The sequence below is a fragment of the Telmatherina bonti genome (genome assembly GCF_933228915.1).
Source record: "Telmatherina bonti genome assembly, chromosome: 16".
NCBI lineage: Eukaryota > Metazoa > Chordata > Actinopteri > Atheriniformes > Telmatherinidae > Telmatherina > Telmatherina bonti.
Window position 1 is genome coordinate 23,628,746 of NC_136614.1, and position 22,605 is coordinate 23,651,350.

The 22,605-nt window shown below is 37.9% G+C and overlaps 1 protein-coding gene across 1 annotated transcript in view; it reads right to left on the reverse strand.

Moving 5' to 3' along the window:
• The window catches only part of nbas (NBAS subunit of NRZ tethering complex), a 181,537-nt gene that overhangs the window by 73,845 nt on the left and 85,087 nt on the right, over positions 1-22,605 (reverse strand). The window contains exons 35-41 of the mRNA XM_079255987.1: positions 20,634-20,791; positions 18,650-18,733; positions 17,102-17,278; positions 16,487-16,600; positions 15,216-15,339; positions 10,514-10,590; positions 10,176-10,313 (exon numbers count right to left, since the gene is read on the reverse strand). Of these exons, the coding sequence (XP_079112113.1) occupies positions 10,176-10,313; positions 10,514-10,590; positions 15,216-15,339; positions 16,487-16,600; positions 17,102-17,278; positions 18,650-18,733; positions 20,634-20,791 (872 nt within the window). The remainder of the gene's footprint in view (positions 1-10,175; positions 10,314-10,513; positions 10,591-15,215; positions 15,340-16,486; positions 16,601-17,101; positions 17,279-18,649; positions 18,734-20,633; positions 20,792-22,605) is intronic.

Genomic DNA, 22,605 nt, shown 5'->3' on the forward strand with positions numbered 1-22,605 from the left:
GGTAATAAACACATCATAAGCATCCAAATGGTTCAAAGTCTTGCCCAATAAGGACACTTCAACAGCTTGGGTAGGGAAGTCTGGGATCAAACCACCAAACTTTCACCAGAGATGACAACTTTTTTCTCCTGAGGAACAGCCAGCTCCCAAGTATAAACAAGAACACCACAAAGGGACAAGTCTGTTGAAACTGTGATAGACGAGCCAATCTTTGAAGAGCACGACTGAAATCAGGCTTTCATGATGAAATACTGTTTGCATTTTCTCTCCACGTCTCTGTCATTCAACCACAGCGTTAGGTCTCATGTGGATTACACCCCTAAACCTCGGAACACTACTTTTTTCTGCATTTCTGAACATTCTTTACCCCCCGCCCCATTTAGTATCTGTTCCTTTTTCTTGCTAATAAGTACTTTTTACTTCCCAGCTGACTTCAAAGTGAGCAAATAAACCCTTTTTTTTTTATTCTACATTTTTATTATACTTCAAAATGGCTTAAAATCCACAAGTAGTATGAGAGAGGAATAAAGTGTATGAATGAAACTGCATAAGGTAATATGTGGTGTTACATAGCTCGGAGGAAGCCAGCTTTATATATCTTCCCTTTAGCTATTCCACTGGTGCCACAGGCTCTTTTCTCTGTCTTCTCTCCTCACTGTGATGCTTCTTAAGAAGTAACAAATGTAAAAATATAAATGCTGTCACAGTCTCAAATCACTTCTACCACACTGTGCTCTCATTTTCCTTTTTAATTTTCCACGTTATTATACTTCAGTCACAATTTTGCAACCATTAAAAATCATTTTGCCTGTTTACAAAAGACGCCTGGATAATTCTTAAAAAAAAAAAAAGTTTTTGTTGTAACTCTTTGAGGTTTTCCATTTCATTACTGTGAATCAATATTAACTTTTTAATTACATAGCGCTTTTGTCCCTTTTATTCACTGCAAATTATACAGCACTGGCTCTGACAGACGGCTGGAATCACGGAAATTGATGTGAACATGTCAGACCTGATGACAAACCATCACATACAGAAATGCGCACAGAAATGCGCACACAAATAAGCTGAATGCGAAGATCTGGCTTCAGTTTGTAGCCTGAGTCGTATCAGCAATGTTTAAACAGGTCAAACACTGCTGATTGTTGTTGGTAATGTCGGTTCGGGACAGATTTTCATTGCAGGACTTCCAAGTCCAAGACCAGCTGACTTCTTGTCTATATGCAGGAACTCAATAAATTTAACAATGGATCAATGCTAACTATCCAGTAGTTTTTGTTTGCACATGATATATGACTTAAGTTTATAAGACTTAGGATTTCACTTCAGTTGAATTAAAGTGTTGATTTTTCCAACTTTTTTTATTTAACCCATCTTTAACATAACATAAATCCTTATTAAACCCCAGGTGTCTTCCTGTCACAAGCCCTTTGTTTTTCCATCTTCTGCATCTAATTAACATTGATATTAGTCTGGCATTGCCCAGTCATCATTAACACATGCCAAACAGAGGAAACATGGCAGAGCATCCAAAAGCTAACATGCAACAAGCTGGTATGTTATCAGCTGCTGGACAATGGCATTCTAATGTTATTGTCTACTAAGGTAAGACTAGTGAACAATTCTAGCTCCACTGTATTTCTATTTTAAAAACATTTTCATTTAAGAAAATCATAAAAAATACTCCAATTCTCTCATAGCTATCATATCTCTTTTTATTTACTTTAGTTCCCAAACGTCATTAAGGTGATTCAACCCTGATCAATATGCTGCTCATCCTTCTGAAAATAATTCTGTTATCAAACAGATATTCATCTTCACCCAGTCAGGTTTCAGCGCAGCACTCTCCAGCTCCACTTCTGTGTTTGAATGCAGCCCACGACATAATGAATGCTGATGATGTCCACTCATTATTTACGTCTACAGTCAGGATGTCAATGGATCTATGGACTATATATGTACAGAATTTCATGGCCACCAATGAATAATTGCTTTAGTGTTTAATTTCAAATCGAAATACCCAACAGTACAACAAAGAGCGAAGAATAAATAGCAAACCCACTGACATGACGGGTAAAGAAAATGGCTTATAAGGATATTCTCTGACTCGAAATTCATAGCAGTATGCATAAACCAATCACACAATGTAACAATCTTTATCACTGTACATGAACCCACCCGCAAATACGCATTAAAAAAGCAATGAGTGCAAACAACTTTTGCAAGTTAACCCGATTTTTAACATGTGCTGTCTGCAAGATTTATTGCGTGAATGTTGTAGAGAAATAGCGATGCCTTTTCTCTAGTAATGATCTTAATGAGTTGTATTTATGTCATGCCTTACACTTAGCTCTACAGTCAGTGGCCTCATTAGCACTAATACTGTAATGGAGCATACAGCATGTGCGCATAATTAGTAAAAAAGCGAAGAGGGAACGAAACCAGGCATGGGTTGTAAAGAAATAATCACTCCATAAACAGCCCTGGCTGCACTGTGGGTCATAATACACCATGAAGGGGAGTTATCACAAGTAAGACACAAGTGAGAGGAGCACGAGTGAGTTAGCAAAGTCAAAGCCATGGATTTAATCAAAGGTTTAGAAACTGCTTGGTCTTAAATATTCCCAGTCAGCTGCAACAGTGCATTTAGAGTGTATATTTGTCTAATAGGGCCCTCTCAGCAGTGAGTCTGCTTTACAGGCCTCCCATGAGTAAAATATTGACTGCTAATGATTGTGGTACAAGACTGCAATTTGTACAAGTGCGCAATTTGTACAAAAATGGAAGTAAAAGTTACTGGAGTCGTGGTGCTTCTCTGTGATTGGAAGGTCGTTCAGTCCACCTCATTATTCCAGTTTGTTCAACAACCTGGAGTTGGCTCGAAGGTCCAGCCCTTCCAAGGTCAGTTCCTGCATCAAGCACTTTCAGTTCTGTTGTAGTCTTGAATTAAAGAGCATCTACAATGACTGTGAGCAATGTAAAATGTCTCTACAGGCCATTAGGGAACCTCTGAGTGCAAAGAAAACATTTCCTATATAATGATCTGTTTGGTGAATAATAAAAGTCAAATAATTTGTCCACAATTCGGATGTATCAGAAAGATATTTAGAAACTTTATAGCTGCAGAAATATCAATGGTTTACTGACATCAGTTGAAAGCAAGGCACCTCACAATGATCTGTGTGCTTTCATTCTAAAACTAAATGTTATCATGACATATGGAAAAAGCTTGATGATTCCTGCAGAATCATACTCTGCTTTAGTATAACTGTTTTTATTTTGCAGCATTGTGTAAACACCATCAAATGAACAATTAAGGCAGAGAGCACCTCTACTTTGCAAATGAGCACTTTAACCAGCATAATGAAAACTTCCAGTGCAAGCAAGTGGAAAACAGCTCATTATGCCTCGGGGAGTAATGGAAACCCAGCCTCTGTGTCGCTGCACCATAAGTTGCGTCGTCATGCCTGGGAGCCATAATCAGATGGGAAAGTAACAGCTGAAGACCTTGAAAGTCAATTGTGAGCAAGTGAATGTTGCAGAAGCAGAATGCTTAATGTTGTAAACACATCTCTTAAACTTGTAAAGTAAGAAAACTCCAACATGTACACTATAAAAGATAAAGTACCAGGGTGTCTACCTTTTCTTATTCTGTCGGGTTTCATAGTAATATGGCTCATCCTTTGGCACAAAAACAGCTTTAACTATTCTGGGAAGATTTTCCACAATGTTTAGGAGTATGTTTATGGGAATTTTTGGCAATTCTTCCTACAGCACACTTGATGTTGGACGAGAAGTCTCCAAATTTAGTTTCTGCTCTAATTTTTAACAAGGCTCTTTGCAAGTCAATCAAATTCCTCCACAACAAAGTCACTCATCTTTGTCTTCATGGATTTTGATTGGAATACTTCACTTTAATGATATGGGAGAAGAAGGGGGGGGTTCCCTACAGCTTGGGTGATACAGTTTACATTTGATGTTGACAGATAGTAAACAACAGGATTAATAGATCGCATGGTGGGTTATCATGGTGCATTTCATATCAAAAAGACATATTTGCCTGCTGGATTCCCATCTTTCATTCAGAACCGTCATGTCACAGGTATAAATTTGTTTTTGAAGAAAAATTTTCCACACTTTCTAGAGCTGGTTCCTGTGGTTTTTTGTCAACTCCATTCGGTTTTGATAAGACTACGAGACAGGTTGCTTTAACTTTCCTGTTCTCATTTACATAGGATCAGTGTGTGCATTCTCTCATTTAAGCAGGCCTGCACAAAAAAAAAAAACTTTCTCTGACAAGTTGTCAGATTTGGTAGGTTTTTTTTTTTGTTGTTGTTTGTTTACAATATTAAATCAAATAAAAGACTCAAGAGCGAGCAGTTTCTCCAAACAAAACACAATTCAAACTCCAAGAAACTGCATGGGCATGTACCAATAAAATGAGAACTTTAGTGCCTCGGCTACTTTCTTCACTAGAAGCAAACCACAAAAACAAGGTGTTACATGAAAGTGCCCTGCTGATTACAGAGATGTGTGTCTCACTTGAACACTATTCGTCAATTCTCCTGACTTCAACGATTGACAGAGATATAGAGCAATAACATTGGCTGGTGGGTGTCCAAAGTGAATCTGTGCTGACACAGTAAACAAGTCTTGACTTTCTTTTGCGACCAATATTATACATATAGCTCTGGTAGCTGCAACGATGTACTTCATTTATTTTGGGTGTTCTGTTTTGGACAGGAGGCAGAAATAAATGAACCTCGTCATGAAGAGGTTAAAGGGCTTTATTTCGTACAGTATGCATCCAACAAGACTGCTGTGTATCAAGTTTAAATCTCATCTTTTGCGACCACCCAATATAATTTGAACACAAAAGTTGATTTAAATTGAGCTTCTCCATTAACTTTTAATCTTTGTTTTTCAGGCAGCTTTGGTCTGAAAACCACAGCAGTGCATCTGCAGAATGCTAAGACAACAGGCTGCTCACTGAGGCTTTAAAAACACATCAAACACCTTGAGTAAATCCTCAGAGGGTTTCATTTCTATTTGTGACTGGATAACTTCAGTGGCTTGAGTGTTTGGCGTCTTATTGCCTGGGTATGAAATTATGCGATAGCGACTAGAGAATTGAAAGAGCGTAAGAGTTATTGAGACAGTGTTACTGCTCTTCAAGCAAAGAGAGGGAAACACTTGGAGACAAGTTGACATGCACAAACACACATGCAACACTTGTTGTCACTGGAAAACAGATATTTTTCTAAAATGCACACAAACATATTACCCTGTAGTCTCACTAAAACAGTTTCCACATGCACTGGCAGCAGACAAGCACTTCTTGTACATGTATGTATCAGAAACACACTAGAGTATGTGACATCTTTTTCTTCTTCAAGCCTCATTTGCAATGCAAAGCCAGCATGTGTATAAAACAGACACCCCCCTGTCAGACTTATCTGAAATATCACAATGTGTAAAATATATGTGCTTAAAATATAACAACGCAAGGGAGCTGTAGAGAGCAAAATAAAATGTATAAAGCATGCACAGTCAAGATAATATTGTTAACAGAGAGGCATGAGAATTGACAAGGACCAGAAAGGCCGAAGGGGAGAGAAAAGACACCAAACCGAGTGCAAATGGAACGAGGAATGATAGCAAGCTGAGCATTATGGAGACAGAATGAAGCATCATGGAAACATATATAACATTACTGTATTACCAATCAAGGTAATCATTTAGGATACAAATCTACATGAAAATGTATTCTTCAGGACCAGACGGTACCCTGCTAATGCTTCTCTGTTACCATTTTGGTTTCTTTCGTTTAGGTTAGCTTTCATACATCAGAGCAGTTTGGGTTTAGCTTGGCCAGAATGACCAGGTGAAAAGTAAAACATGAAAAGAATTAACAATCAGTGAACTGCATAATAATCATGAACAAAAGACGTGATCCTCTCTGTGCTGTGAAGAGTGTTGTGTCAGCTCTACAATTAATCCTGCTTTCAGGTCATCTTTTTGCTAAAGTTTAATAGAAAGTTTAATTTTAAGTCAATGATTTAACCCAGGAGAGAATGATACTTGGAACAACTGCAACAATCAGCTGCAAAATCTTAACTTTGCTGGGCACTTTGATTGGTTTTGACTGGATGAATAATTTTGCCAAAAATGCCAGAAACCTTTGCAGCATATTTATACAAATCACCACAACAATGGTGATTACAGGTTGTTTACACATAAACAGCCTGTAATAGATGTTCATTTATTTCCATTTCATTGACTTCAGTTGAATATTTTTTTTCTTTTTATCCCCATTGTTTTACTTACCTTTTTAAAGTTGTTCATTTATTGTCATATATACAAATATAATAAAAACTGTACTGAAAAACCAGTTTGGACTGGCAAGTATAGTGTATCCAAAGTGTAAGCTGCCTCAAAAGTTTCATGGTTTTGTTACTACTGCATTTACCTCTGCAGTCATCACCCTAAACTCGGTGCAATAATATAACTGACAAGAGGTTTGAGTCATCTCATAATGGTTCAGTCAGACTGGTTGGCCCCTTGTCCCATCTCAAGAGAGAGTGGGCTGTTAGCAGGTTAGCATGCTAACTGCAACATAATAAATAAGAGTATATGACATAGTTTCATTGAATACATTTGTTGGCTTTGTTTTATGACTTTTGCTCATTCCTTATATGAATTTAACTGGATTTCAGACAATTAGAGAATAGACTTGAGAGATAAAAAGAGAGAAGTTTGAATCTGATAAAAGATTAAAGTTGGGTTTTTTTGTTTTGTCTTAACTACCAATAAAATTAAAAGTTGACTTTTTCAATTTAATAAGCACTGAGTGACAGCAGAACCTGAAACAAAATGATAAGCACTGACGCTAGTTCTGCCAGCAAAAGGGGAAAAAAGGAAAACAAAGGAAACTGCAAATGAAAAAATGAAGAAATGAGCTAAAATTGAAAGTGCAACTGCTAAAGTGGAGAGCAGAGGAGGAAAGGCTGTATATATTTTAAGTTAATGGAGTTGAACTTCACTTGAGGCAGGAGGTTGGGGAGTGATTACTGCCATTAGGATGCAGGAAGGATGTGAGCATCAGTGTGTGAAGTTAAAAATGTGCGTGTAAGTTTGAGTGTAACTTGTTAGTCTGGTTGTGCGACTATGGATGCAGAAGTGTGTTTCTGTGCACAGTTGTGACCTTGAATGTCAACTGGGACACACTTATTCACTTCTTCTGCTGGCCTCTTTCCTTCTTCTCTTCTTTTATTTCAACATTTTACCTCCCTGCCTCTACCTAAGCTAAAACCCATGAGAGCTACAGTCCACTCAAGTAAAAGGTCAGAAGCATTTCTTCTTTTATTCTGTGCCCATCACCCCCAGCTCTCCAGCTGCCACTCATCTGCAGTCTCATCTTTCCTTCTCGATTAAATTTGTGCTTCTCTCTATTTCGGCATCAGTGTTACTTTTGTAAGAATTCTAAGAGCTTTAAACAGCCCTTAAAACTTTATTGTGATGTCACTGTGTTTTTTTATTTCATAGTAATCTCCTTATTTTAATTTGCACATTCAACTTAATCCAAGGGTGTCCAGGTTTAGTCCTCTGTCCTACAGGTTTTAGAACACAACGTAATCTCAAACTTTATGTTATTGTATGTATTGCAATGTTCACTGAACTCAGCAAAAGTTTATTTTAGAAAGAGAAAAAATTAAAATTGCCTCTAGTCAAAGAGAAAACACATCAACTTGCCATAAATATATTGCCAGAGATCTTAAAAGAATTTTTAAAAACTTGAAATATCAATCCTTTAATGCCTTATGTATCTCATTTGAATACATTCAGTTTCTGAGACCTTCTGTATCCCTTTATAGTAAAACTTTACTCAAAGTCCTGCGGTAGAAAATCTAATACTCGTTTTCTGCCATTGTAAACAGAAAACTCATTTCTGTTATTTGTTATTTATCAATTTTACATTTTGTTAAAGGACTAAATAAAAACTTCATATTACTAAAAAATAAAATTGAGTTTTCTCCATATTTCGTCTTGGGTCAGACTTTAAAGGGCTAAGGTGGGAGTGACTGAAATTTGCAGGACAGCAAAAGCTACGTGTACACAGCAGTGTTTGTTTACATTGCTCCATCTTCAACTGCTGTTCTTCGAAGGTCAGACAACTCTATGCATAAAAAATTTCTTATTTGATTATACGTGATGAATGTAAACAGACATCATGATTGTGAACGTTTTCAGGCTCGTGTGCAGGTGTGATTGGAATTGTGACCTGAGAGGAAACTTTGCACATGTATGCGAGGCTGGCATTAAGCTTTCATGTGAGTCAGGTTTGGCAGATGAGAGAAAAATATGCTGGTTATGGAGGAGCAGAGTTGAAAATCATTGCTACATTACGATGTATGTTTTTTAAAGTAATGTTTGCCGGGCAAAATACACGCTACCAAAAACCCCCATGGTGCCTGAAGCGCTGCCCAGGATGCACACAAAACTGTGACTCACATCAGTCATAATCTGTCCTGCTTGCAGTGGAAGGAACAGACAACTTTCCCTGATAGCCTGCTCCTAAACAAAAGCAGTTGCTACTAAGATCATTACTATCAACAACAGACACATAGCAATAAAAAATATAATGCATGAGAGCTGCATAAAACTAGAGTTTTATGCTCACTGGGAATCTCAATAGTCTTAGACTGATGTATCACTAATCCACCTATATTCAAGAGAAAATGAAGAAGCAAAGCTTGTAAACATTAGATTCTTTTGTAAAAATGGGAACCTTGACAGAAAATCCCACTATGTGGAAGTAAGGTAAGAGGCAAAGCATTAAGGAGGTAAAATGTGTGTGCATGCAGACATACACAGGCCATCAGTAATGTTAGCTTAGATTAAATAAACTAGTTAGTAAAGGAATCATCACTGTTCAAGTCTTGTAACATGTAATGAGAAAATTGTGATACTTATGGACTAATACTTTTTATATTTATGTACTACTTATATGCACTAATTTACATAGAATGTTGAAAATTTGCAAATAAAACACTCATTTCATTATTTGTTTTGTGTTGCCTGTCAAATAGTTTCTGCAAACAACATTCCTGTGTTGTAAATATGGAAAAATGGACACATAATTAGAACAATCACCATCCTTATCCACTGGCCAGCCAGAACTTTGACTACTCGTGTGTAAAAATGCCATCTCTTCATCTATGAAGGAAAGTTTGCTACAATTACGAAGTAGATTCTGAGTTCATGTGACCTTTGAACATCGAATTTCATCTATTCAACAGGACATTTGCTCCAAATGTTTCAAATGTGGGTGAAATATGTCTATGGTATTGCATTCTCAATAATGCATTACCATAGCAGGGTTCTTTATCTCATCATTCATGGTCAGTACTGCATTCACTTTTACATTCTGAACGATGTTTAGCTTCTGACTTGTAACGCAAGAAAAGTGTTTTAATGCAAATGAACAGGACAAGTCTTGACTAGAAACTGATTAGAAAACTGAAAGCTCTTTGGAAAGTTATCAGTGAAACATGTACCTAACACAGTCTGTGATGGGAGACCCTCGGCCCCTCAGTGAAGTGGAGCCAGAAGTGAAATCAAGATTCTTGCTGACGCAAAAATTGTGATGTATCTGATGCCTTAAGTTTATTTACTTTAACATCTTTAAAAGCCTTAAAAGCTTCTTTTACATGCAAGGAATATATTCAGATTGGTCAAAAACAGTTGAATTTGATCTGAAAACCCAGTTTAATATCTGGCAAGCTGGAACATTTTGTGAACCTGAAATAGATTTTAACTTTGGATGAGAAAGCTACCTGTAAAAATGTACTGCCTAAAAGCTAAAGCCTGAACAGAATCTCTTAGCTGTCAAGACATTCCTTCAAAAGCCAAAAAGAGAACATTCTCTTATGTGCTTATGGCTTTAAACTCCAGATTGTTTCATCTGATGAACGCTTGGATTTGCAGATTTCATCCCGACCACTCACAGGTTACTTTTTGCTCTCTGACCTTCTTTATTTCATCCGTTTTAAAATACGTTGGCTTTTTTGTAGCTTTTGCACCATGAAATAGTTTTTTTTTTAAAAAGGCTATAAAATCTGACACCGCCCCTCCCTCCTTCCCCCTCACACACAGAGCAGGTATTCCATGCTAACCTGGTAGAGTGTGTGGTTCTTGTCCTTGAAGTAGGGCATGAGGTGGGAGTAGATCTGGAGGGAGTAGTAGTAAGCAGCCAGTTGGAGGGACAAGGCAGAGCGGCACTGCTTCTCGAAACACCTGTTGGCATCTAATACCTGCATGTAAGGGCGATAGTATGGAGTGCAATGAAAAACCTGCATCTACATATTTTATAGGACATTAAAACAAAGAAAAAGGACTGAGACCCTTTGTGTATTGTATTGTATTGTATATATTCCTTTATCTCAGGAAAGAAACACTTCTATTGTTACTGACACCTTTCTGTGTGTGTGTCAGTGCATGTGGGTATACTTACCTGAGGCAGGGCCAGTAAGTAGGACAGAGCCAGCATCATGTCCCTAGGAAATGCATCGTTGGCCAGCTGCAGCAAAACTGGAAGGGATGGAGTGATGAGAGAGAAGGGAGTGAGGAAAAACATTTTAACGAAACCACTCAGGATCAACAGCCACCCGTTCTGTCTTGGATGAGTCTTATCCCATGTGTGTTGAATGTAGGAGACAGTGGCCCTCATCACACACCTCATCTGTTCCCAGAGATGGGAAGAAAAATGTAAAAACAGAAGGTGATGAGAAGAAATTAAGACAAGGCCATTAATAATTCCCCTAAATTCTGGATTCTCTCCAATCTTTCTAAAAGTAATTGTTTTAAAGCTGCGCACACACGTGCGCGCACACACACACACACACACACACACACGTGGCAAGCAACTGTGGGAGATTTGCATTCAAAGATTAAGTAGATGCCCACTTCTAATAAGTGCTCAACAAATGAGTTCAAAATTAATTTAAAGTGCACTTTATAGCTGAATCTCCTGAATCCCAAATGAGGTTTTAATAGCAGAGACAAGAGAAGGAGTTTGATTATCAGGAGCCGACCATATTCTGTGCAGCTGTTTCTCAAACATTCTGAAGAACCCGCTAACAAGGCAGGATGATAACGTTAATTGGAAACAAGTCATTTCTGACTACAGGTTTCTCTCTGCTTTATTGACAATGAAACTGAGACTTAAGAGAAATTATGAAAGGTCCAATTAATCTTCACTGATTAATTAGACCTTTTATATATATATATTGTATATATATATATTGTATATTTATATATATTTATATATATATATATATATATATATATATATATATATATATATATATATATATATATATATATATATAGAACAAAATGCACACTAATATACATATGCACACACAAATACACACACACACACACACACACACACACACACACAGAGTGGCCAGTACCTGACATGTTCAGTTTTCTGAGCACATTTGTGAGTAGGGGTGGAGAGAGTTTAAAGAGCCATAACAGCTCTCTTAAGCAGTGAGCCCACCTTCCTCCTTTACCGTTTTCCCTCCCCTCCTCTCCTACCCCCCGGGTTTCAATGAGCTACATCTCAGAATGAGCTGATTACACGCCTCTCTAAAGTTACTGATACCATCGGGACAGGAATTACCAGAGGGATAAACACACACACACGCATACGCTCTCACACACACACACACACACACACACACACACACACACACACACACACACACACACACACACACACACACACACACACAGAGTAGATAACCCTGACTTTAAAGCATACAATATTTCTGCTTGAGAGAGAGATGGAGTGGAAATGTGATAAAGAAAGGAGAGGGTGCATGGAATGGAGTGTTTTTGTGTGCGTACGTCCCTAAATGCACACACATGCCTGATCCCGTATCAGCTAAATCGAGCACATTGTTAGCTGAATCGTGAGACACTGACTTATTACTGTTTCACCCGAGACGGCAGTGTGAAAAACAACTGATTATGGCCTGGTCAAAACGCAGCCAACGGCATTGCTCCATGCATCCTGTATGTGTGTAATGGAGTAATATGTGTGTCTCTGCTTCTCTTCATATCAAGTGCTTGGGTCTGCACCTTATACAGCTCAATCCCATTGAGTCGCTTTCTACTTGTGTCATCATTAATTACCTCCATCTTATCAGGGCCACGTGAAAAATCTATATATTTATTTTCTTAAAGGCCATCTCCTGGTTTGTTTTTGAGGACAGGCAGTGCGGCCGGACAATAGGCCGGCCATTAATCGAAGCTTGTTATCAGACCAGCTTTTCTCCTTTCTCCACACGTCGCACTCCACAAGCCGCTCCAAAGGGAAGGTGACTTTTACGAAGGGAGATATTCACTTAAATGACAGCAACGCCATGAGAGCCTGGGTTTGGTGATGGGGTGTGAAAGTGTTTGCACGTGTTTAAAGGAGGAACACGTGTGCATACTGAAGCACTGGCATGATTTGACCACAGTCTGTGCCTCGCATTCCTACACACGCTTTATTTTTTTTAGTGGCATTGATTTTGGCAAGAAGCTGTGATCCATCACGAGCGTGGCCTTGATGTTTTGACTTGATGCTATCTCTTCTGTATCACTGCACTGAAGCTTCATTATTTACTGTTGCTGTGGGCTGTGTGAGGACACATTAATTAATCAACATGAGGCTATTCTTCCCATGTTGTCCCAGAGTCCACCACACATGAACTCCCAGGTCTAAGAAGGATGAGGAGAGGAGGCGCTCAACCACCACGCTCACCACAAATACCACAGCTTCACTGGTAAGATGGTGTAATAAGTAACAGCTTTGGTTCCAACACTGTTTGTCCCATAATCAAACAAAACCATAATATTTTGTTATTATGATGGATTTATGTAACATAATTCAACATTACATATACCACTATGATATTATTATTTGATACCTTTGCACAGATGCTTGTGTGTATTATTTATTATAGTAATTATATATGTTTTTTTATGGATCATGTTTAGGGCTAGGCCCATTAACACGTTATCGCATGGTAATTAATACCATTATTATTTAATAGTGCATTTGTTTCCCTTCACGTTTTTCCTTTTTTTCCTCACTGACTCTTAACACACAAAGCCACACACATGTGAAAGCACACAGATGTGGAAAAACTCTACCTCTCTTCCTGTTGCTCCACTATGCTGAACCAGAAACATGTTTGTTTATTATATATATATATACATACATATACATACATATACATACATACACATACACACATACATATATACATACATATATATATATATATATATATATATATATATATATATATATATATACACACATACATATATATATATATATATATATATATACACATACATATATTTATATATATATATATATATACACATACATATATATATATATATATATATATACACATACATATATATATATATATATATACACATACATATACATATATATATATATACACATACATATACATATATATATTCACATACATATATATATATACACATACATACATATATATATACACATACATATATACATACATACATACATATACACATACATACATACATATATATATACACATACATACATACATATATATATACACATACATATACATATATATATATACACACACACACACACACACACACACACACACACATATATATATATATATATATATGTATGTGTATATATATATATATATATATATATATATATATATATAGACATACACATACATACATATATATATATATATATATATATATATATATATATATATATACATACATATATATATATATATATATATATATATATATATATATATACATATACATATATATATATATACATATATATATATATATATATATATATATATATATATATATATATATACACACACACACACATTAAATGCAGTTTGTTACTGGAGGATTTACGTTTTGGAGGCAAGATATCAAAGGTAAGACATATTTATGACTGTGTTGTACAAACCTGAAGCACAGACTTGGCCTTCTTTTGTCTCTGGTTTGGTGAATCTTAGTCATAGCGAAATGAAAATTATTCTGTTTGTAATATGCGGGATGCGTGCTTTCGGCAACAGTGCTGTTTGTTCGTGTACAAGCCGTCGGACGTCATTGGACAAGGGGATTCATAATTTGTGGGTTTTTTTCTAACTTTGTTTACCTGGTGGGTTTTTTTCTAACTTTGTTTACCTGGTTTTCTATAATAAAATATCTTAACTGTGTTTGGTGGTCACATAAATGGTTCTAAAAAGCTTTTAGCTAAGAATCTGGGCTTTCTGTGGATGCTACACATATCTATGTTAACATTACAGACCGGACCTTGTACCTGTAAAACCCGACGTTAACGCCTTAATCCCCGATAACAGAGGGTGGATGATGCAAGATGTTTAGCCAAACAGTCAAGCTATGACTGCAAAAGTTGGATAAATTATAGGCCAGAAATTTGGATAATGTACCACTAAAGGTGCATGGATTGAAGTTAGTGTACTGTTTGATGTTTTATCTAACATGCAAATCTAGCAGATCTGACCTTCAAATCCTGCTTCCTGTTTGTTCACCTGATAGCTGGAAATTCATCCAATATAATTCCCTATTTGTTTAGAAGTAAAGTGGCTTCACACAGATTTAAATTCATCCTGCTGACTTGTTACCTTTTATTTGGTAAATCGAAAAATTTTCATACTTGTATTATTGATTTTATTGCAGTAAAGTAAAAAATGAGATTTTAAAGAACTATTTCAACTGATACTGTGTAAATACTGCTTCTCAAAGCTGTTTACTTGTTTTATATTTTGGAAGTTAAAGGTTACTATATTTTCTTCATATACCAGTCATTTTAAAGGAAAATTATATTTTGCCCATAATTTGGCAAATAATCCCCCAATTTTATGTGACTAATCACAATTAAACATTTTAATAGCTGCCCAGAACCAATTAATTATATATTATATTATATCATATTTTTTAAAAAGACTTCCATGATGCTCTTGGGAATGTGCTATGAGAATTATTGGTCTGTGTGCCATTCAGTGAAGAAAATCGAGTAAATCTATATTTTTTTTTCTGTATGTTCCTTATGTCAGCCACTCGTGTACACCTACCCTCTGTTGCAGGAAAGACAGTTTTCCCTTCAGCTTTGGCCTCAGCCAGTTTGCCCGTCCTCAGCAGAACTTCAGCAAAATTTTCCTGAGGCATTTCTCTGTAGGATGAGTACACGTCTTGGCTCTAGAAGACAAAGCGAAGACGAGTGTGATGAAGTACTTATCATTATAGTAAGGAAATCCCAGAAGAAGGAAGAGCAGATCAGTAAAAAATAAAACCCAAAGTTATGATTGAGATAACTGAGTATCTTCATTCCTGTGGAGTCTGACACATGAGAGATGGAGTAAACAAATGAATTTCAGAGCTAAACAAAGCTTTTCAGCAGCGAGTTTTTATGATAGCTTTCCCGGATTCTTAGGCACTGAGTTATTTCTCAAGTGTCTGCACGGTGAACAATGAAGTTTCTCCTCTTGCTGGGCTTAGAGCTATCACTTTAACACTCAGTGTTTCCTGTCTGTCTTAAACACTCTCTATTCATCTTTACATCTTGGTGCATTTATCTCTCTTTCTCTCACTGGCAGCCTCTAGTCCCTCCCCTCTTCAGTCTTTGCAACTTGTAAAAAAAACAGAAAAACTAATCCCATTGATCAGCCAGCTCATGGACAGATGGACGCAGAGAGCAATTATTGTTAGATGGATGATGGAAGGTGGATCAACGCTGTAGATGAAGTGAAGGAAGGGATTTGGAGAGGCCTATTAAAATGTCATGAGCAGAGATGTATCGGCCTTCTCTGTTTCCCCCTTCGTGTCCACTCTTTTAGCTATCCATATGATTTGTGTGCCTGAGTAAAAAGCCCAGTCATAGCCCGGAGCGACTGCTTTCTATGTATAAAGGTCAATCTACTCCTTTTCCAACTTTTGCTCTTTTCTACTCCCATAACTATTTCTGTCAACATTCTTTGCCTATGGATTTTTTTTTCATATTCACCTCTCTTCTTCTTTATAAAACAGGCAGCATTGCTTACTTTCTCATTATTTTTTACCCATTGCAGATTTTGCTGACTATAATGCCATTAGTCTTGAGGTTATCTTTCATTTCCTGTAATGTTAGTCCTTCCAAAATGCTTTTGGGCTTTAAATGACTTGGTCTGAAATCAATATTCACTTTGTCTAAAATGCTGTTTTTGAAGGAATTTATAAGTCAAGGGGGAAAAATCTAATTAAGTGCCCCAAGTCGGGAGTCTACTCAGGCATTTTTACTGCAATTTAAGATGATGGCCTTGGGTACAAAATAATGAGCCATGACACACACCCATCTGGTAAAACTTACTGGGTCTACAAAGGGATCGTCAATGAGTTCCTGATAAAAGGGGCTGCAGCCTTGGCGCTCCAGGTTTAAGTTCTCACGCACCCCTTCCTGGCTGATGGCTCCTGCGTCTTGACCCTGCGGAGCCATCAAAACATCATTAAACTTTCAAAACATGCCCAAAGCACAGTCATTTCACTCTGTCCCACAGCTCACATCCTCACTTTTTTCTCTTTCTTTACAAACTAGCGACTGTGAGAGCCCTCTCTTCACTAGCTGCCAACAACAGAGACAGCATCATGGTTCACCCCAGTGACCACCTAGCCAGTCCAGATGCTGGCAACTACCATATACTGAAATATTCAGGAGGACAGTCAATGAATTATGCAAAAGATAAGCCCTTGATTGGCTTTTTAAGATAAAGCTTATGAAGTCTGGGAGGATGAGTGTGAAAGATGCTGTCTGCACCTTTTCACGTGCACGCAGTCGAAACACATGCAGGCTCTACAAACCTAAAATTCAAACATTAAGTATGGACTTTCACGGTTATTGCTTTGCTACGGTTTGGTGCGAGATCATGCAGTTTACAATGCAAATACAGTTTATTCATCCATAACAAGTAAATGAGTGTGTTCATACATGCAGTGGCCGGAGGTAGCTGAGTGATTCCTTCCACCAGCGGTGGTCACTGACTGCAGTCAGCACAGCTTTAGTGGTCAGTCCTGTGGTTGTTAGCACCTCCATGGTCCTGGCTGTAGTTTTGTGCAAAAGCTCTCCTGCTGTCCTCACAGGAAATCCCAAAGAGGGCGCAGAGTTCTGGAGCAAAGCGAGATAAAAAATATGAGGCTACATTTTGTAACAGACAGACAAAATGTTCTTATTAGTTGCAGCCACTGTGACAGACTTGACAGATAAAATATTATTCTGCACAACAATTTTTTTTTAATTTGAAGCTTTTTACAACTATAAATGCTAAATCAGAATACTGCTACAACCATACTGTAACAGACTAAATTACTAAATAAACAGATGATTAGAAGAAGAAACAACAGTTCTTGGTGTGTATCGGAGGTGAAGCCTTTTAGTTTGAAGTTTGAAAGTTTTCCCACATGGATGCGTTGGTTTTCCACAGATACTCCGGCTTCCTCTCACAGTCCAAAAACATGCATGTTTGGTTAATTAGTGATTCTAAATACACTTGACAAATGATTATGTGTCAGTACAATAATGGACGTATATTATTATAAATCTGTGTTTTAATGTTGGAAGTGGAACACCTCAAAAAGTGCAAGCTTTGCTTTATTGTGCGAGTCTCTTTAGGTACAACATTGCCCTTTAATTAAGACACTTGGGAATAGAAATGTGCGTAGAAATGTGCCAAAAATCATACAAGCAAAAGAAGTATCTCTGGTTTCTTGCACTTACATGATCATCATTGCACAGTTTAAATGCAGATTTTATTAAGCCATTTGAGATGACCAATAAGACCAATAAAACCAATAAAGACCATTTTCCAACTAAAAGCCCTTCTAGTGCAAACGAATGGTATTTGGATTGCTTTTTAAAGCACACAAAAACATTGAATGCTGTGCCAATTACTGCCAAACTTAAAAATATTCCAGTTATATTCCAGAGTTTAGGGCCTGTAGGCTGGGTCCAATTTGTTTAGAGTCTTTCATCAATAGTTTATTTGGCAGGGTGCGCAGGGTCAGAGAATTAAAAGAATAAAAAACAAAACACTCGAAGGCAGAAACGTAAATGCAAATCCATCGTGCAAAACATCTACAGGGTTTAAATAGACAGAAATAAGAACTAGGGACGTCAATATAACAATAAAATGACAACAGATAGCTTTGCACGATTTTCCATCCACACACACAAAGGGGATGCAATGCAAGTCATGAAACATTAACGCCCACTCAAGTCATCATAAAGCTGGCAGTGCTGGAGAGGGGGGAGAAAGGGCATAAATTAACAAAGAGAACTGAGCAACCTTAACATTAGATTTACACCTCATCAAATATAGAGCAGCAGGGAAACACACAAAGTGAATGCGGGACCTGAACACACCCACGTGGGAACAGTCGAGCAAATGGTTCAGACAAAGATCACATAGAGCAAGAACATCAATGTTCAGAAAATAAACAAACAGATACTTAAAGCTGGAAAATTACAACGGGCACAAACCTTTTGAGAGTCTGACTCATCGACTTCCTGTCCAGTGCCAGTAAGGCCAGGCTCCATTTGGTAGTTAACAGCCTGGTACAACACCTGCAGGACAGACAGAGGAAGAAAACACAAGAGAAGACTTAAAATTCTTGATATCCAAGCAAAGCATGCTTTTAAAGGAAGAAGGTGTGTTATTGTAAAAGTCTACTACAGAGAAACTTCTTCGTAATTACAAATACAAAAGGTTTACTGCATTAAATTTTATTACTTTTTTTAAGTGAAAATGTGAACTTGAATAATTAAGGATGGGTCCCGTCACTCTGCAATTGAAAAACGGCTTCCTTGTCTCCAATGCTAAAGCTTGATTGGAAGTTAATACCTCGACCCGTTGAACCAGAGGGCCCTCCCGCAGGATGCACAGCACAAATAACTCCCAAAAAACAGATATGCTAGATAAGGCTTAACGAGAACACGCCGACCATGTAGCCTGTCCGGCTTTGGACAAAGATTCTTCAGACAGCTGACACCTACATTATCTTCTAGAAGTATGATGGCAGGAAGAGATTATAGAGGAAGAAAAGCTTGCGTTCTAAATCATATCACATCATCTGTCAAACACAGTGAAGGCTCTGTGATGTCATGGGAATGTACAGCTGCCAGTGGAGCCAAGTCGGTGGTGTGTATTGATGTGACTGCTGATAAGAGCAACAAGGGCGAGTCCACTCTGTTCAGATTCACCAACCAAACAGCTTCTTACGGCAAAGACATCGGACGCTGTTAAATGGCAGAGACAGCTGCCTGACCTCTTGGCTTACAAAAGAAAGAAAAGTACACTGCTCAAAGAAAATAAAGGGAACACTAAAGTAACACGTTGTAGATCTGAATGAATGAAATATTTTTATTAAATATTTTGTTCTTTCCATAGTTAATGTGCTGACAACAAAATCACACAAAAATTATCAATTGAAAATCAAATATATCAACCCATGGAGGTCTGGATTTGGGGTTATACTCAAAATTAATGGCGAGCACATGGATGGTTGTGCGGTCATGATGGAGGATGTTGCAGGCAACGGAAAGTTCTTCACGACGTCTCCAGACTCTGTCACGTCTGTCACATGTGCTCAGTGTGAACCTGCTTTCATCTGTGAAGAGCACAGGGCGCCAGTGGAGAATTTGCCAATCTTGATGTTCTTTGGCAAATGCCAAACGTCCTGCACGGTGTTGGGCTGTAAGCACAACCCTCACCTGTGAATGTCGGGCCCTCATCCCACCCTCATGGAGTCTGTTTCTGACTGTTTGAGCAGACACATGCACATTTGTGGCCTGCTGGAGCTCATTTTGCAGGGCTCTGGCAGTGCTCCTCCTGTTCCTCCTTGCCCAAAGAAGGAGGTAGCGGTCCTGCTGCTGGGTTGTTGCCCTCCCACGGCCTCCTCCACATCTTCTGATGTACTGGCCTGTCTCCTGGTAGCACCTCCATGCTCTGGACACTACGCTGACAGACACAGCAAACCTTCTTGCCACAGCTCGCATTGATGTGCCATCCTGGATGAGCTGCACTACCTGAGCCACTTGTGTTGGTTGAAGACTCCGTCTCATGCTACCACTAGAGTGTAAGGACCGCCAGCATTCAAAAGTGACCAAAGCATCAGCCAGAAAGCATCAGAACTGAGAAGTGGTCTGTGGTCATCACCTGCAGAACCACTCCTTTATTGGGTGTGTCTTGTCAGTTGCCTATAAGTTCCACCTGTTGTCTGTTCCATTTGCACAACAGCATGTGGAATTGATTGTCAATCAGTGTTGCTTCCTAAGTGGACAGTTCCATTTCACAGAAATTATGGTAGACTTGGAGTTACATTGTGTTGTTTAAGTGTTCCCTTTATTTTTTCGAGCAGTGTATTTAGACATATATCTGCATCGTGACAACTGGCACGTTCACAGTGACTAAACATCTAACTTGATCATGTATATCAAAAAGAAAAAAATGTTTGACAGGTCTAACCTGAGTTTGCAGGTCACTGGAGGCGACCAAAAGGCTGTGAATGTTGTCGGGGGGACAGTGAGTGAGAGAGAAAGCTAACAGCTCTTGTCGTGCCTGAAGGTCTTCATAACCCTCACACTGACCAAACAAACTGCACACTTCCCACGCTGGTCCGTAACCTGGGGAAAGAACAGATGGAGGAAAAACAAGATGAGCGGTATGGTCAAGTAAGGTCAGTTTATGAGAAAGAGGAAGAAAAATGCTGTTAAATCAAAGTGTCCTTCCATCTTTAATCGAGCCTGAATCCATTCAGATATCCCTCTGCACATATTAGCACGCACAGCAGAGCACACACAAAACAATCCAGCAAATCCAAAGCTGAAGTACCAAAGACTTAATGAAGATATGAAAGGGTACAATAAAATAAACCTTCCCAGCCCCAACTGGATTAATATATTCCAACGTCTAAAACAGAAAATGTCAGACTGAAACACTCTGTAGTAATGGTGTTGTATTTGTTCTAGCTTCATCACATTTTGACATGAACACGCTGCCTTGAATTTTTTCTTGCAATAGATTACATTATTACTTCAGTGTTCAAAGATAAAGAAGAATCTTTCTTATCTGATGATGTATTCTCTGAGACACTTTTCTCCTCTGCACCGCTTCTGTGTTACTTGGGAAAGAGGAAAGACTCCGAAATTTAACTCTAATTTTCTCAACCGAGTCACAGGAAATATCTCTGTTCTAATGACAATTACACCCCCCACCACCACATGGAGGACACTATCTGAATTTGACCATTTGAGATGTTTTATTTCCAATACCTGCCTTAAAGAAAAATCCCACATTACACTGTGGTCTACATTTAATGCAAATGAAACATTTTTTTCTAAAGAAACGACACAATCATGGGTTTTGTTTTAAATCCCCTAAAGATTACTGCATTTCAAAATGCAAGGATAATTAACACCAAAATTCTCTGGTATTAAATGATTTTTCAGTAATTCTGAGGGAAAACAAAAGTGCTTTTTAAAAATATGATCAGCTTTGTCATTGGGTGAGCCTTAAAAAATGATTGAGAAAGCTGACATGCAGGTAATTACTGCTCTGAGACAGAAGCCCCTCTGAGAGCTGGTGTTTAGAGGCACATAGCCTTTGACCATTAGTAGGCATGAGGTCAAGCAGGTGAGAGCAGCCACCCTGCCATTTTATTAAACCATCATAGCAATCAGAAGCTGGTGCATTATAGAGATGCACAATATTGTATTTCAGCCAAAATACAGATCAGACATTTTCCATTTCTCATTTTCTGTTATTGCTGAGGCTGACACCAATATATGCACATATTTTTCCATTTCAATGCCAGTAACATTCAGTTTGTCCACTAGTGGAATTATCACTTTATTTTGCTGACTGTTGTCATTACGGTCTCTTAGCAGATGCAGATATGAAATTGAATGAAAAATACTTTTGAACTGTAAATATTCACTAAGCAAAATAATAAAAGCAGTTTTAATGCACATGTAAAACATGCAAGGTGACATTTTCAAAGACAAGTTGAATTGTCCTTTCCTGCTATTTCATCCTGTTTGAAACTAATTCTGTTCTGAGGAATGCAATTTTTCTCTTTTTTACACAGAAACAAAAACCACAGCTAGAATCTAAGAGATTTTCTAAATCCAGTTACTACAAAACTCAAAGTGTCCTTTTCTTAAACTTGTCTGAGCTTTTTGCAAAATGTCAGTGGTTGCCATTAGTCTTGAAAGACATTCACACTTTTCATTATCAAAAAGCCTCTTCCTTTCTGTTGTACTGCTCAAGACGTTTAGCGGGCCGGATACTATGGAAACCACTTCTTTCTCAAGAGTTCTTTTCAAGATCAATTGGCAAATTTAACAACCCTGTTCATGATGGCAGTTCATGAGAAGTCCAGGTAAAAACTCCTATTAAAGATTAAAATGTTTACTAGTTAAGTAAAAATTTAGGTGCT